At 34.2% G+C, this 12876-nt stretch overlaps 1 protein-coding gene across 3 annotated transcripts in view; it reads right to left on the bottom strand.

Moving 5' to 3' along the window:
- Nucleotides 1-686: 686 nt before the first annotated feature.
- The window catches only part of XPOT (exportin for tRNA), a 31520-nt gene continuing 19330 nt past the window's right edge, over nucleotides 687-12876 (bottom strand). For all 3 annotated transcript variants that reach the window (XM_006923702.3, XM_015598501.2, XM_025040969.1), the window contains exons 18-25: nucleotides 12014-12299; nucleotides 10617-10806; nucleotides 9937-10053; nucleotides 9650-9765; nucleotides 8936-8983; nucleotides 5753-5824; nucleotides 3746-3802; nucleotides 687-1309 (exon numbers count right to left, since the gene is read on the bottom strand). In XM_006923702.3, the coding sequence (XP_006923764.1) occupies nucleotides 1283-1309; nucleotides 3746-3802; nucleotides 5753-5824; nucleotides 8936-8983; nucleotides 9650-9765; nucleotides 9937-10053; nucleotides 10617-10806; nucleotides 12014-12299 (913 nt within the window). In that variant the 3' untranslated portion in view covers nucleotides 687-1282. The remainder of the gene's footprint in view (nucleotides 1310-3745; nucleotides 3803-5752; nucleotides 5825-8935; nucleotides 8984-9649; nucleotides 9766-9936; nucleotides 10054-10616; nucleotides 10807-12013; nucleotides 12300-12876) is intronic.

Genomic DNA, 12876 nt, shown 5'->3' with positions numbered 1-12876 from the left:
AATTATCTCTCCCATAGTATCGGGAGCTTATCAACCAAAACACTCAGATTTCACTCATTTAGAATACAATTTTAGGGAATTCATAGACCACTAAAGGCCATCCATAAAATCCCTAGGGACCATAGAGGCAAAAGGTTTAAAAAAAAAAAAAAAAAAAGAACCATCCTTCTTCTAAAACCTTACTTAGACTTTTAGAATTGAAATTTAAATGAATATAGTAATTCTGCTACTCGGTTTTGTCCCTTTCTTAATTTTCCAGTGCTACTACTGATACTATTGTTTTTCTTCTTGCTTTTTTGCATAGTCATGAATAAAAATGAGAGAAGACAGGGGAGGGTAGTTCCAGGAACTAAATGGGCAGCAACTACTTATTAGTGTCATTAATATATAGGTATATACTGCATGGTATATACTGCATAGGTATATACTAAGTAGACCCAATAAAAGAGAGAGAGAGAAAAAAAAAAAGGATTTTTAATTCTATCAACAGATTCACACAGGCTTTTTCTAGGGCATTTTTAAAAGATTCTATGAACTAAGTTGCATGTAACCTTTTAGGAGCATAATAAAATAAAATAAAATAAAATAAATCACCCGTAAGCTTATATCTACAGTCCTTTAAATGGGAACTCAGGGAGATGAGAAAATAAGGCTACAGTATTTGTAATAATCCAAAAAAGACTTGGTAGATTCACTATGTAAAATTTATTTTATTTTATTTTTTATAAAAAAGGTATAACACCGGCACCTACTCTTAAATCAGTTAATTTATGAAACCATTCTCTTTTGTAGAATACATATTGGCATCGAAACAGTTTAAAGAAATGTAATGGCTATCTACAAAAAATTAGTTTTAATCTGTTGTATTCCCCCCATACTTTGAGTCTGCACACATAAAAGAAAATTTAATTTCTTAAACATTTTATATTCAGCAATTAAAAAAAAGTACACTGTTTTCCTGCTATGGTCTTTATAAAGGACTTAAAGTTTCAAGTGAAAAAAAAAGTACTAGAATAACTCTGCTGTATCTTCTAACAGCATTTTTATATAGAACAATTTGAATTGGCATGCAAGCAACTTTTGTCGTCACATACCTGTATTTAGGGAAAATTACACCTATTTTACAGAAAAATCCCAATACATACACTGCAATAAGCTCAAAGCAAAGTTAAAAAGACCAATATGAATGAATGGCACACAAAAATTGCTTCTTTACAAATTATTAACTGGAATTCCTGATCATGAATCCAGATCATGAAGTAGGCACAGGGAGATCCAGTCCTTAGGGCTTTGCTCTCTGGAAGAACACCTACAAATAAAGTATTTGTACAATTAGTACTAATGTTTGAAGATATCACCTTTTACTTGAAGAATGACTCTGAGTTACCGAGTGCTAGCCACTCTTTTGTAAAATTCAACAGATATTTAACAGATATAAAACATTTCATGTATTTCATAAATCTACACATAATACAAATTAAGAACTTTCTCTTCTGGACAATTTGATAAAGTCTAGAGATAACTTACTGACATTACTCAAATGAGTAACTAGTGAAAATATGGTATTACCGCTAATGCTATGAAATTCAAGTGGTCAGAGGAAAAACATACTCTTTGCTGATGGCAATACTGTCTAAGTTAATGCTGAGAAAATTAAATTTTGAAAAAGACTAAATTTTGAGGAAGAAACAAAAATCAAAGCTACAGATAGCAGTTGTTACCCCTTAAGGAATTCAATATTTATTCGATTATAAAAAAGTACTTCCAATTCAACATTTGAGACTATGAACGAGTATGCTAGAGACTGTGCTAGGCACTGGCCGAACATTACATACTACCTTCCATAGTTAGGTGCATTTAAGTGAGCACCAGAAAGAGTAAATGGTAGGCAGTAAGCTCATTAAGGAGGACTGTACTGACCACGGTATCACTAGTACCAGCAGATCGGACATTCATTTAACAACAGATCATCTACGAAGAGAAAAGAATGATCACTAAATGAGCAAAAGAAAGCCTTATTATAAGGAGGCCATGGTTCAGGTAAGCCTAGAAGAATGGAAGAGGGGTGCTAATAAGGCAGAATATTTGGAGACCACCAAGAATGGCGAAGACCATTCCTGCAAGAGGAACTAGAAAAGTAATCTGAGATCAGTATATGAAAAAACCCTGAACGCAAAACTAAGAAACATGAACTTGTTTTCTGTCAACAATAGGCTTATGAAGATTATGAGAGAGGAGAATGAATTTCAGAAGACTGTTCAATATTTTCAAACAGATCTGCTTGGTTAGAAAAAGGGAAGGGAGATCAGTAAGATAACAAGCCCACACCAGACAGAAAGGGACAGCAAGTAAGGGGGAAGAACCAGCAAGATCTGAGGATCAATCATATATGAAGAGTAGGCACAAAAGAAGGAATTCCATTTCTCCAACCAGAAGACTAATGTTATCATTGAGATAATGCTATCACTAAAGAGAAGTTGGGCTTGGGAGAAAGACTTTTCTTTTTATAATTGCGGTTTAGATAAATAGGTTTGGAGCACAAGCCTGCTAAAATGTACCCAGATCTATTGTTACAGATACCTCTAATAGTTACAATTCTTTGAGGCCTTTAATCCAGTTTGAATCATCCTTATTCAGCAGAGGTTACCTCTATAGGCACTTTGCTTTTATAGTGATAAGGGAGTGGGAGGGTTCCCAGTGATAAACAGTAATTCTCAACATTCTTCTCACAAACTCTTTTGTCAGTTTAAGCTGACAAGCTACTACTACTGGGGAAAAAAACTGACAAGGGAAGAGATTAGAACCAAAGTCAAAGGATGGCACATTTATTTATTCAGCAAAGTCCCCTTGACTTATAAATTCTGCTGAATGCCTTGGGCAAAAGAACCAGGTAGCCATTCATTAAATTACCTGCTACCAAGACATTTAGCATAGTGCTTTGCCCTCACATTTGTTGAATGAAGATAATAAATAAAAATAAAGAAGAGTTACTCATCCTGTCACACTATAATTTTATTTGCAGAACACAAGCTCCTTATGGGCAGGGAAAGTCATCCATCTCGGTATTTGCAGCAATTACTACAGTACTTGTTACATAAAAAATAAGAGTACCGAATGACTACTTAGGTGAAAGCAAGATAGTACTGCTTCATGGATTCAACTGTAAATATGAATACCAAATAAACATTTGATACTTCTTGCCAACTTGGAGCATTTACTTTTTTTAATTCAGTGATTTTACAAAGGTAAAAAGAGCCTTGATGGCCAAATTTGAGGACTCTACTTTTTGTCCATTTTACAATTCAAAGGTTTCAAAATGGGATATAACCAAGTAACTCATACTTCTGTTTTTATATTTTTAGCTCCTTCCCTTCAACTAAATATAGGCAACTGTTCTTAAACATTATTTGTTCTGCCAATGCTCTAGTTCCTATTTAATTACATCACGAAACTATAAAAGAAAACTGGCATTTCATATGGATATGCTCAGGCACATACACATTCAGTGTTCTTACCTAACTTTCTATGATCTTTTGTTCAGCTGAAAGGGGTTTCACAGAAGACTCCAAAATATAACGTCTATAACTGCAGATTCTTAGAAGCAGGTTTTTGAGCAAAGAGATCCCAAAATAAGTGACAGTTGGTCAAACTACAGTATGACACAGTATCCTATAATATATATTCTCTCTTGGCTCTGAAATGTTGCCTAATTATATGAAAATATGTACATCTTCTAAATACCTACCTTTAAGTAGTTTTTAAAAACTTTAGCATCAGGCTGCTGAAGTGCTTGACAAAACTCCTGGGGGACCAGGAGAGAAGAGAATGATTATGATTTATCCTAATTCAAATCCACAGCATTATTTTAAAATTGTGGTAAAAACATAAAATTGACCATCTTAACCATGTTTATGTGTACAGTACAGTAGTGTTTACTATATGCACACTGTTATGCAACAGATCTCTAGAACTTTTTCATCTTGCAAATATCCATTGAAGAACTTCCACTTCCCTCCCTCTCCCCAACTCACAGTCCCTGGCCATCACCATTCTACTTTGTATTTCTAAGAGTATGTCTACTTTAGATACTTCATATAAGTAGAATCATGCATTATTTGTCTTTTTGTGACTGGCTTATTTTATTTAGCATCAAGACCTCAAGGTTCGTCCAAGTTCTATCATATGACAGGATTTCCATTTCTTAAGGCTGAATAATATTCCACTGTGTATAATCCAATGTGGTATATGCCATGTTCTATTATCCATTTATCCATCAACAGACATTTGTGTTGCTTCAAATCTACAGTATTTCTAACTCATACAAAATTAACCTGAATAGTTCCTTACCAAAAAAGGTTATACGGTATTCTCAAATGTAATACTTGTCAGACAGGCTGCTTTCACTTTTAAGAACATGGCTGTCCTAGACAAAGGTTGACTCATGCCTAAGAAGGGTGACTGAGACAAAAACTACATTGCTATGGCTGTTCTCACCTAGCAAGTAACTGGGCAAAGCCAGACCAAAAGAAAAAGAGAAAATTTTCTACAAAAGAATTCTGAAAACTGTGTTGTCAGAAGGCATCTGAAAAAGAGAGAACTGAGGCACCCTTATCCTTACAATCAAATTTTAGATAGAAATATAATTTTGCCTCATTGATCAATCTGGGAGAATATTAGCTATTCAAAACTTTATGATATATTTCTATTTTTGATGGGTGTTAAGATCACCTGAGTAATTAGTAATTTATTGTTTTCATAAAAATATTGTAACAGGCTTATGTAACAAGTGATAACTGAAAAAATTCATTAAAATCTAAAGTTAAAGATGGTGTGTCATAAGAGACCATAAATTCATTAAAAATGAGTTTTATGATTACTCATGTGAGATCCTATTTTTCAATTTTTTCAATACCTTTTATAAAACAACATCATTAATCACTTTGATGATGAAATAACTTTTAGACTTTACACAAAAGATTCTAACTCCAGCTTTAATCAAAACCTTGATGCCTCATTAGATCTATGTGCTCCTGGACAAGAAGTCTGGATAACTATATGCCATTAAAAAAAATGACTTTGTAATAGTGCAAAAGTATGAGATAGCTTTCCAGCCCCTTACCTCAAAATATAGTTTCAGATTTACAAATTAAGCACTGGTAAGCTTGGCATATATAAAATGAACTACCCGGAGCGAACTTTCAGAACAGAGGTTTGTGCGCCACAGTCCCCTTTGGTAGTCTGGGGGAGCCTACTGGACCCCTTTTAGAATGTTTTTAACACATGGGATTACAAAAGAACTAGTAATGAATTTATGGTTATCAAAAATATTTTTGACATGTGATAAAATAATAAGACTTATTCACACAGCAAGATCTAGTGGCATACCGTAACTCATAATTTCAAAATATTGATGAGTCTAAACAATATTTCAAGATCTCTACAACTAATGTGATATGAAAATACCTATGATTTCCATTGATGACAAAGTGACAGGCAATGCAAATAGTGCTCTAATTTGTCAACTACACAATGCTAGGAAATGAAAATTTGGTTAAAGTTTAGTGAAAATAAAAGTACAAATTTTCCCATTCGATTTCACAGACCCTCTGAAGTCTGAACTGTTGCTATCTTATATACCGTAAAATATCAAGTTGAATGTAGTTTGGCTTTCTTGAATTAAAATTTAGATGAAACTACAGTCATAGTTCTTTAGTTAAATTAAGAGGAAAAAATCTGCTAGGACAGCTCTTACCTGAATTATCTCTGGAGCTACTTGCAAGGAAGGCAGATATTCTTGTTGAAGATACTGAACACATTCTGGGCCCTGAAAATTAAAAGATGATTATAACTAAATTTTTTCTTCCCTGACATTAATAATGTTTAAAAAAAACTGAAATAACATATATATACTTTAAACACAATAAGGTATTATGATTAAGAACACAGACTCTGGAGCTGGACTGCCGTTTTGAAACCTGGCTCTGGCAAATTTCTGGTAACCTGGGCAAGTTACTTAACTTCTCTGATCCTCAGTTTCCCCATGTATAAAATGGAATTATTGTGAGGACTGGATGAGTTAAGAAATGTAAAGCTTCTAGAATACCACTTAGTATTTACTACATTTTAATATTACTCAGAGTTATGTACTTCTAGAGCGTAAACAAATATTCTCCCAAATGCAGGGGTCACAATGCTGGAGCCTTCCATGCACTGAAGAGAGAGAGTGAAGAGGTGCTCCTGTTCAGTCTACCACTGGGTGGGCGGAGGGGTGTTTGTGAGTGCATGAGGTGAAGCCCTAAGGCAGAGCCGGGGTAATGACCACCTTTAGAAACTAAAGTACAAGCAAGAAAGAACAAAATATGTTAACAGATAATAGCAATAAAAGCACATTTCTCTTTTCTGCTCACATACTAGGGAACAGAAATTTAGTAGCCAGGTGAGGAAACCGAGACCCAGAAAGACAAGATTATTCACTCAGTCCGCTGTTGATTAAATCTGTACTACAAACATCAACTTCTAAAACCACTTATCTCCATTCCCATCTTCTAGTACTTCTAGATGCTAAAAATTATAACAGTAGTTTTCTGGGGCATTTTTTAGTGGAGGGAAGAGAGAATAATTCCATGAACTAACCCCTAACCCCCAGCGTATCTCAACAACTACAATGGAACTTAGGATACAACTGAAAATGGTTTTCTTATAGCAATGTGTTTCTGAGAGAGTGGCCTCAAGCAAATATAACAAATATAATACTTAAAAAAACAAAAACAAAAATAAGCTAATTTCACTTTTAAACTTGAATCTGACTTAAAGACTTTAATATATTGGTGACCCCAATGAGGTCCAACTTAAAATAAATTATCAAAATGAAATTAATCCATCTCTCCTCAATACACTTCTCTCTGTATTAACATCTATTTCCTGTTTAATACTACTGGCTCTTGAATCAAAGGATGTCTTTACGTTTCCTCCTCTACCCTGACTCACGGGCCCTCTAACCCAATGGATCTAGGTCACGATTTAATGACCCTTCAAAGGAAGCCAGTTCCTAGCTGAGAGGAAGTAATGTTTCACTGTGAAAGTTTCTCAGACCCCTTCAACTTTCCTTCTCACCTTTTTCTTTAGTCTACTCTCCCTATACTTACTGCCCATGTACTGTTCATTATCTCATATAACTCCACTGTTATCACTTAAAGATGGAGTATTGTTTGTTTTTTTTCTAATTTGGAAAGCCTTACCTCAAGAGGAAGTCAGTCAAGTGAGTAAATGAAAAAAAAAATGAAGCCAAACATTTTCAAATATAATGTTCTATTTGATTCAATTCTATGTATGTCTGAGAGCTTCCAAGGATAAGACAAATACTTCTGAACTATAAATATCATTCTGTTTCTTTTTATTCCTCATCCTCCTTGACTCTCTAGCATCCAATAATGTCAACCTAACTCCTTTCTTGTGACTCTCTTCCCTGAGCTTTCATACCCTTGGTTCCGCTTCTAGCTTTTCCTTGGCTCTTGCTTTAGCTGAGGTTCTTTCTGTCCTGATCTTAAAAAGTCTCATTCTGACCACTTCACCTTGACTAACTACATACTCAGGATTCCAAAATCAGCATTTAGTTCTAACTGGTGTAGACCCATATTCCAAACTGGTCTCTGAACATTTTTTTCCCACCTAGCTATCCTAAATTATAACCCTACTGCCTATTGACTTCCCACCTTTTCATATAGAACATACCTAGTCCCATTTTACTTTCACATATAAAACAATTAGCTTCATTTCAGTTTTTAGCTATTACTTCTGCCTCCATACTTTAGCTAAACATGGTGACACTACTTTCTACCAAATCGACCATGCAACATCTGATCTGTCTTCATACACCTCTTAATTTTGCTCAGAATGCCATCTCCTCTTCTTGTCAGTCCAATGAATCTACGGAGACTTATGAATGTTTTAAGGTCTATCATAAAAACAAATCACCTCTTTCTAATGGCTTTCTTAGATTGTCTTCATAGGCAAAACCGTTCATCTTTAGTCCCACAATATTACATTTAATACATATCTATTAATATATCTCTATTAAAGCACTTACTTAACCCACTTCATTAACTTATTTATGTATTGGTATCCTCTGATTCTAAGCTCTACGAATATTGGAGACTTTTTGTTCATCTTTATATGGCTCCCCTGTTGCCCAACAGCCCTAAAACTCATAGCCCTCACCCTAGCACATAGTAAACATAAAGAAAATGCTACTGAGTTGAAAACCCTTCAAATCCCTATCAGAATCAAAAATTCAAATTCTAATGAGGAATGGGCTGAACGGAGACTTATGAATGAGAACTCATACTTTTTTTAGGGGGCGAGGAGAGCTGCTGCTCATTATCTGACTACAACTATGTGGGAATGTCAGTCTTACATTGGCATACTGTCTTTGAGAGGAGTTGAAGATAGCAATTTTTGCTTAAAAAAAGGTAACTGGGTTCTAAATGTTGGCAATCAATTCAAGTTATTGAAAAATACTGTGTAAGACAAACAACACACCAGCTAGATTCAACCCCGAATCACTAATGATTGGACTAACATGAAAGAACGGGATATTATGAAGTAGTAAAGTGCTCTAACCATTTGTAATACTAAGAAGTTGGAGAAATCTAGCTGTAAAGAGCCTACTAGATAGTGAAATTAACCTGACATTCTGGTTAAGATTTTTCACATTCTTTGTCAAATGAAAACAACATTTTAACCTTTCTTGTTATCCAAAACATAAAGGACAATAATGTATACTGATGTTCCCTCAAATCCCAACTGGTTGGAATTGAAGTTAATTAACTTCTATGAAAGATATAGCTTTTAAGAACAAGATAAGTCAAACACAATTAAAACCATAACAAATATACATGTGAACTGAAAATGAATGGGCATGGAGTACAAAGCTTACCCGTTTGAGATGAATTGTTTTCAGTGTCACTGCACACTCTGATAAAGCCTGTGTAAAACAAGTTTAAGAATTTTAATATAGTCAATTCTTGGTTACTGATCCAACTTTTCTCTTTATTTCCCTGGCCACTGCTCATTAACCTCCAAGAAGGGATGAAGGAAAGGAAGGAGGAAGGAAAATAAGTGGGTTGGACAGAAAATTAAATAAAATGCTGTCTTCATGTGGTGAATTATAATTATGAAATCTAGCTTTTACTAGGTTGTGGGGAAGTAACTAAAAGGCAACTGCTTGACATTAAGTATTCTGAAGATGATACTTGGGGAAACTATCACACAAGGAAGAGAAAGTTACTCTTAACAGTTAGGAAAAAATATTAGGCAAAAGTTTTATAATGAAAGTAGTAGTAGAAAGCTAAACTCAACCTAACTTTAAAGAATGTTGGTATCATGTACCCTTTCATGGTCCTAGAAAAAGAGTCTTGATTGTTAAAGTTGTAGGAGCTGGATTTTATATATTCAGCTTTAGCATCGAGATTTAGTAAGACTCCATAAAAGTTTCAAAAGGTTTCATCAACCTTTAAAACATGAATCTTAATTTGAAATTAATTTTAAAAAGTTATGAAAACCAAAATAATCAATCCGGCATTGAAGAAGAAATTGTGAGTTAAAACACATGAGATCTACACAAGGTAAACAAAGATTCCTAAGTGCTTACCAATACTGTTTGTGCATCTGCCAGGTCAAAGGTTTGTTTTAAAGGTGCTAGGAAACATGCAGGGACAATGTGCTTATAAACAAAATCAGCAAATCCCACTGGTCCATCTTTACCGCCTGTCAAGAGAATTCAGATTTTCATCTTGTAAAAAAAGAGTCAATTAACTTATCACTAGGGAAAATCAACTCCCAGCCTCTGCCAACATGAGGGCTAGGGTTCCATTTAATCTCTTAAGAGTTTTAGGAAACAGGTTGGGGAATGAAGTTTTTTAAAAAAAATCGTCTTACCCCAGAGTTCTACCAACTTAGAGAGGATGATAAAACATGTTTTCTGTGCAATTGGATCTGGATATTCGACTGCTCCTTGAATAACAGTAACCAGAACTCGTTCTACATTCTCTGCACCTACAATGAAAAAAATCTTTGAGTTTAATTTCTTAAAGAACTAGAAAGGCAACCTAAAGCTCTCATTCCACATAAAGTAACAAGATAAAAAGATTTACCAAGTTGTTAGGATCCCTCAAGTTTTATTAATTGGGTTTCTTAATTTTAAGAATAAAACATTGAAAAATCACTATTCCTTTGTTATCTTATCCTCTGGATTTCCTCTACTGCAAAATTCTCTATGTTGATCTATACAGTTCCATTTATTTTTAATTTCAAAATGTCAAACTGCTCAGTAAGGCTCCTGTGTCTGGTCAATTCTGGCAAGTAGCCACCATGCTATTCTATGCTACTAAAGAACCAGTTAAAGAATACCGCCTTAGGAAAAAAGGAATGAATACAAATTAATTTTAAGGTCCTCTACACGAATTTAATTTCCACCATGATAATAATGAGCTGTCATTCTAGGGGCCAACATATAATCACTCCAAAAGCAGTGTATGCTTCAACTACCTCTTGCTCATGTAGATATATAACTGTGACAAGGACTTAAGCATACAATTTGGTATCACATGCATCCCCACCTTGATTTGCTATGACTTCGCTCATTCCACTGCCTGTGACTGTTTGCAAGAAAGCAAAATAACTCCTCCGCAACATTTGCTTCTCTAAAGCAGCAGACTGGTCGTTTTCTTCGGCTGGTCGGAGCAACACTTCAAAAATTGCATGAAGCAGAGGCATGAACATTTGTTGTAAAAATGGGGATACCTGTATCTGAAGATAAAAAACAACTATTACTACTTTAGAAATGAGTAAGAAAATTATTATTCTGAAACCTAGGAATAATCTTTTTGCATATTTGAAAGTTGCTAAGAGCAATCTTAAAAGTTCTGAAAAATGTTCTCATCACAAAAAGAAAATTCTGTAACAATGTGTAAATATGTGTAGTGACAGATGTAAACGAGACTTATTGGGGTGATCATTTTGCAATATATACAAATACTGAATCATTATGCTGTACACCTGAAACTAATATAATGTTGAATGCCAAGTATACCGCAATTAAAAAAAATAAATGAAACTTAGAAAAAAACATGTTTTACAAAAGCCTTTCTCTAGAGTTTCTATTTAGGATATATATTTACATAATTAAGTTAGCAAATATCAATGTTAAAACAAAATCTACATAGCATATAAATTATTGAAAGCTTCAAGATCATTAAGTTCAACCCATTTCCTACAGTTCAAGATACAGGTCAAAATAACAGGGAGTCAGAAATATTTCACAATCAAGTATTCTTGATTGTGGAATATTCTGAAATTTAAATTCTCAAGAAATAAATTCTATTGCTAAATTATTAATGAATTTATATGATTGGGCTCTTAGGCTTTATGTGTTGTTGGGCAAATTCCTTAACTTCTCTGTGTCTCGATTTCTTCATCTATAAAATGTAATACTTATCTCCTAGAATTGTTACAAAAATCAAATGAATCAGTGTGCAAGAAAATGATTAGAACAGATTTTGAACACAGAAAGCACTATGTAAGTGTTAGCCATTTTTAATAGCCAGTTTATACTTAAATCAGATTTCTTTGTACATAGAACTGACTTTAGCACTGAATTACTTTCAGGCTCCTGTGTGGCCACCCAAATTAAAAGGCTTCTTATTTGCCTCTTTTAGACCTAATTCTGTTTTTAACTGCTCTTCTAAAATAGCAGACTAATAGTTTTCTTCTAACATAGCAGACTAATAGTTTTCTTCTGCTACACAGAGCAGATGTCTGTTTTTATTAAAACATTTATTAAGCATGTCCTATGTGTCAAGCAGTGTGCTAGACATTGGAGATGATAAAAATACATATATTCCATGCCCTTAAGTAACTCATATTAAAAAAAAAAGCCAAGGAGGCAAGTGCCAAAATATATCTAAAGATAAATACATCTAATCTTTATCTTTAAGGTAGGAGATGCCTGTCATACCTTAAATTTGGCTGTAATCTGGTTGATAAGAGGAATAAACTCCTGAAGGTCTTTTGCTTCACAGTCTTTGAGCATGTGCTCTGAGGCAGATGGGATGAAGGGAAGAACTTCTTCCTCTAGGCAAATTATCATGCGATGGAGGAAAGTGCGAACTCCACTTCTGAGAATATCCTTTTGTAATGGACAACTGAGGGCTGGCAGGAATGTCTGTAAACAGTCCAGATAAACTTCGGAACAGCCACATTGTTTCACAGTCTGCTTGTTGCTGAAAGCTTTGCTGGTTCGACTATACAAGCAAAATCAGGCAACTATTTTTAACTTTATTTTTTAAAAGTTTATGGAGTAATCAAAAACAACGCACGACAAAGTACAAAATTGATAAAGCTAATTCTTTATTTCCCATGTCACAATTACATCTATCTTTAACTTAATATGGTTATTTGTGAACTACTGCTTCCAGTTTTTTCCAGGGAAAAAATCCACTTACTATGACTAGGCTGTCCTGCTAGACAATCTACAAACTACCCAATTCCATTTAGAAAATAGTCTTTAGAATCAAGTTATTTATACAACCTAATATTACCTTTTGCACTGAAGTAGTCTATAATTTCTCTATATACCTTCTAATTAGCAATCACTATAAAGTTCATGCTGTTATTCTTTGCCAATAAAAAGTATAGGTAGAAAGAGACAGCAGCTTTAGTGGTCTTCAGGACACAATGCAATAGCTAAAAAGAAGCCTCAGGACTTGCTCTTTAAGGTATCAAGACTGATCCAAGATGTCCCAATATGTAATTGATAGACAAATACTTTAGCTAATCCCCTTAAATACAGGGTCAATTTATACCAAAAAATTCAAAGTT

Source organism: Pteropus alecto, unplaced genomic scaffold, assembly GCF_000325575.1.
Source record: "Pteropus alecto unplaced genomic scaffold, ASM32557v1 scaffold76, whole genome shotgun sequence".
Lineage (NCBI taxonomy): Eukaryota > Metazoa > Chordata > Mammalia > Chiroptera > Pteropodidae > Pteropus > Pteropus alecto.
The sequence above is the reverse complement of the archived record's forward strand: the minus strand, read 5'-3'. Positions and strand labels throughout refer to the sequence as shown.